Below are 4,906 nucleotides of genomic sequence, written 5' to 3'. Positions count from 1 at the left end.
CAAAAAAAATGTAATAATATCATTTGGACTCGGTCTAAAGACACGTGACGATTGATTTATTCATTTCAAACTTCAAACGTTGTCTGATGCTTTACTTTCTTCTCTTGTTTTACTGTAATTTTATTGAAACCACGTTAATGAAACATGAATTATGTATGTACGAAAATAAAAATACTTGTTGACTTTATACAGTCGATGATCTCAAAATTATTTAAGTGGGTAGAGTTTAGTCACCCGCAGGTTTGTTCATGAACAAATTGCAAAAGTCATTTTAGCTTGAACCTAGCTTTGTTGAAACTATCTTAAACATGGCGTGTGCTTTCTCCAATACTTGCAGAGCAGTAATCGTATTCATATGGGCTGCCCTTACTCTTTTGACAGTCCATGTTGCATCTGCTACCAACATTAGTATTCATGTTGCAGCATCTGAAACAGAAAGACAAGCTTTACTCAACAGCGGCTGGTGGAAGGACAGGATTCCTCACAATACTTCAGATCATTGCAAATGGGTTGGTATCATTTGCGATTATGAAGGAAGTATCATTCTCATAGACTTACAGGAAAGCAATATCAAAGGGGAACTTGGCCGTCTCAACTTTTCTTGCTTTCCAAACCTGCAATATCTAGATCTTTGGAACAATAGTCTATCGGGAAGCATTCCATCCCAAATTGGTTCTCTTTCAAATCTCAAATACCTTGGTCTGGATCAGAATAATCTTACAGGTGAGTGAGTTACCAATTAATTTTGGTAGCTTGGTAGCCTAGCTATATATTTAATTTATATTCATTGAAAAATAATCATCGAAATTCATTCTTCCTTTAATCGATCACATTGCAGGTACTATACCAAAAGAAATTGGGAGCTTAAGAAATCTGGTGGGTCTTGATTTGAATAGTAACAACCTCAATGGTAAGTTACCAATTAGTTTTGGTAGCTAGTATGCCTCACTATATATTTAATTTATATTCATTGAAAAATAATAATTGAAATTCATTCGTCCTTTAATCGATCACATTGCAGGTATTATACCAAAAGAAATTGGGAGCTTAAGATTTCTGGAGGTGCTTGAATTGAGTAGTAACAACCTCAATGGTGAGTTACCAATTAATTTTGGTAGCTAGCTAGCCTAGCTATATATTTAATTTATATTCATTAAAAAATAATAATTAAAATTCATTTGTCCTTTAATCGATCACATTGCAGGTATTATACCAAAAGAAATTGGGAACTTAAGAATTCTGGAGGATCTTTCTTTGGATAGTAACAAACTCAGTGGTGTTTTGCCTCAAGAAATCGGGAATCTAAAAAGTTTAATCTCGCTGTCTATGACGAATAACACATTAGGTGGACCTATTCCCTCAACCATGTTTCGTTCAATGAACCTTAAGCATTTATCGCTTGGTTTCAACCAGTTCAATAGCACAATTCCACGAGAAATATGAAATCGAAAGAATTTGTCTTATTTGTCTATCATAGCTAACAAGCTAACCGGAGTCATTCCTTCAACTCTAGGTCATTTAACCAGCCTGCTGTATTTGGATCTCAGTTCTAACCAACTCCACAGCTCCATTCCACTAGAAATAGGGAATTTTAGTACTCTAGATAATTTAGACCCAAATAATGATGGCAAAACCTAGACCTCGATGGCCGCAATTTTAAATGTATTTTTCTAACTAAGTTCGGTTATGTTTGTTTTAGCTATTTGTAGCTTGGTGGAAGCTTGACATGTCTTTGGCAAAACCCTTTTTTTTTTTTTTTTTCACAACCGTTGAAAAATAAGTTTAAAAACAAAAAAGGCATATATAAAGGGGTTATCACCTAATCAAATGAGATATAAAACATACTGGATATTAGAGAAGAATGTATGTTCATTAATAGAAGGATTATAAATAATCCAAGCAAATTTGGCCCTCAAAATTGTAAAACTCTAAACCTTGCTACATGAAAGTACTCATCAAACTTTTCAAAGTGATCAGTGAACTTCTACCCAAGCAATCTAGCATCCACCTAAAGATAAAGAGAAACAAAGCCTTCAAGATGTATTAAATCCCACAGTATACGATTCAATTCAGTATATCAATGTGAGAATTGCACTACAGAACTCATACAATCACCCAATCTCGAATGGTTTCAATATGATTTTCCAAGAAACTGTGTGATTATTGGTTGGGTCTGATGTCAATAAAAAATATTTAATTATTCGTTAATCTAATTACTCGTGGTCAATATAGCTGATATTACCAATTATTGGATTAAACTTGTGGATTATCTGTAAAGACTTATAAGAAAATAAAAAAAAATTAAAAAAAAAGTTCGACAACTAGGAGGACGTGACCACAAATGTTAAAGGGGGTTGACGGTTGACTAGTAAAAATCATTAAGCAAAGCATGGAAAACGCATAAAGCTATGACATTCAACTATATGCCAAAAGCTAACATGAAAGGTCAAAAGAATTGCCGACATATGATTCTGCTCCGTGGTCACAGCCAACAGCAATAATTGCCATGAACGGCACACCAACGAGACATTCCAGACCAAGTCGTAAAGTGGCACACCTCTCTGGAATATCAAGATTCATTTCCTCCCATTTTCTTCTCAAGCCCTGTGAGTGTGACGATGATGAACATTCTTTCTTTCTTCTTTTATTGCTTATTGAACCCATGAATCTAATGGCTATACACAAATTAATTTTCCAGTTAATATATACAATTATATATAAGACTCTCATAATTTGAACTCTTATAATGTGCCTTTTAATAATAGTTTATGAGTAGTATTTAATCTTTTTATATTTTTAATTTATTAATTATCAATTACCACTTAAATTCTTACTCATTACAATATTAAATCATGAGCGAATTAATCCTGATCAAAATTACACACATGCTCATGCTAGCAGGTGTTTCAAGTTATTCAATCTAAAATTTTACGAGAATAAAAATCCTCACTTGTCATTTTAATATGAAATTACGAAAAGTTCTCATGTTATTGCATGTGCCCATAATTAACTATGATAAAGAAATGGCCACAATAACCGGTAAGTTTTTAAAAAGGGATAACAAAACCTCCTTTTCATCATAACATCCTTTGAATATAAGAATTAGAAAATTAAGTTTAAAATTTTTAATTAATACAAATTTAATATAAATAATATAATCTATTTGGTAGATTAATAATATTAAATTATTTTTAACATTTAAAATAATAGTAAAATTTTAAATTATTATATTTATTTTAATAATATATTTTTATCTATTATAAAGATTTTAAATAAATCTTTGGGTTAGATATATTTTACAATTAACAAAATATCTACCTATTAATAAAGTTAAAACATTTTTACATTATATTCAAAATATTTTTAATTTTAATTAATTAATTTATTTTAATGTTATATTTCTATTTATTATTAAAAATTACTTTAATGTAATAAAATAGGTCTAATATAATGTAAAATATGAAAATATTTTTTAAATATTGAAATTATTTTAAAATTTATATATTATTATATTTATTTTAATGCCATATTTTTATTTTTTATTAAATTTTGAGGTCAATTTTGTTGAGATCTATAGAGTTAAAAAGTATTATGGTCAAAGGGAGTCTTGAAGTCTTTGATTAAAAACTTGAGAGTTTTTGTGACCATTTTCTCAAATTTTTAGGTATAGTTGTCCTTTTCCATATGGGAAAAAGTGAGATTTTAATTTTATGAAATTTAATAACTACTTTAGTAACTACCAATTGTATAACATTAAATTTCAAGAATATTCTTCAATCACTTATAAAATAAGTAAATAGTATTATGACATCAATAATGATAGGCATTCTAAACTTTTTATCCAAAATTTCGTCCTAAATGATATGTCATTAATTGATTGGTTGATAATTTTTTACAAAATTTAAGTGAATTAATTATATTATCTTCATTAATTAATTATAAAATAAAATAAAACAAAATACCCCGACAACTATGAAAACATGACCACAAATGTTCAAAGGAGTTGACGTGTGATATGGGTAAAAATCATTGAGCAAAGCATGCCGCATGGAAAACGCATAAACTAGGGGTGGGCTTGAGTTAGGTTGGATAGGGTTTGCGAAAACCCAATCCAACCCATTATTGAATGGGTTGAGATAATCCAACCCAACCCTTAAATTATCGGGTTGGGTTGGGTTGATTAGGTTAAAGATTTGAAATTAAATTAATATTAAAAATTAAATAAAGAAAAATATACAAAAGTTCAAATAAAACTTATTAAGATCAAATATCAAAATATTATATTATGAAAATTCTATTTACTATCTAGTATTTGATAAAGAAAACTAAAAGAATATAGAATGAATAAATCATAAAAGTACCTTAGTTTATTGAGAATTGAGATTTAAAAGAGTGATTTTAGTTTTGGAATTAGAGTATGGAGTAGTAGATACAAGAACAAAATAATCTCTTTTATAAAAGAATAAAAAGAGGATTAAAAATAGATTAACCGTTTCGATTTTTAGAATTTTACAATTGAAAATTTTCTTCTTATTATTATTATTATTAGGGTCCCTCTATCTTACATGCATGTAAGATACACTCCCCTCACATGAACAGTATGTGGGTCCCATACATACACTATTCATGTGAGAGGAGTGTATCTTACATGCATGTAAGATAGAGATTACCTTATTATTATTATTATTATTATTATTATTATTTATGTGGGTTGGGTTGTATGGGTTCATCATAATCGACCCAACCCAACCCAATTGTTGATTGGGTTTGAAAAAATTGACCCAATTAACCCATAATAATCCACTCAACCCGTCAAAATTAAATCAGATTGGATTGGGTTGGGTTGGGTCAATCGGGTTGGATTGGGTTTGCCCACCCCTAACATAAACCTATAAGATTCAACTAC

At 29.7% G+C, this 4,906-nt stretch overlaps 1 protein-coding gene across 2 annotated transcripts; it reads left to right on the top strand.

The window, feature by feature from the left end:
• Window positions 1-235: 235 nt before the first annotated feature.
• Window positions 236-1,729, top strand: LOC107177370 (leucine-rich repeat protein 1-like). 2 transcript variants are annotated; one of them, XM_015531082.3, is made up of 4 exons: window positions 236-723; window positions 839-910; window positions 1,022-1,093; window positions 1,205-1,729. In XM_015531082.3, exons 1-4 carry the CDS (start codon window positions 309-311, stop codon window positions 1,441-1,443), a joined length of 798 nt encoding a protein of 265 aa, XP_015386568.3. In that variant the 5' UTR covers window positions 236-308; the 3' UTR covers window positions 1,444-1,729. The 2 variants fall into 2 exon arrangements, with proteins under 2 accessions (XP_015386568.3, XP_052299391.1); XM_052443431.1 differs by lacking the exon at window positions 1,022-1,093.
• Window positions 1,730-4,906: the final 3,177 nt, after the last annotated feature.

This window comes from Citrus sinensis, chromosome 6 (genome assembly GCF_022201045.2).
Source record: "Citrus sinensis cultivar Valencia sweet orange chromosome 6, DVS_A1.0, whole genome shotgun sequence".
NCBI lineage: Eukaryota > Viridiplantae > Streptophyta > Magnoliopsida > Sapindales > Rutaceae > Citrus > Citrus sinensis.
The sequence above is the reverse complement of the archived record's forward strand: the minus strand, read 5'-3'. Positions and strand labels throughout refer to the sequence as shown.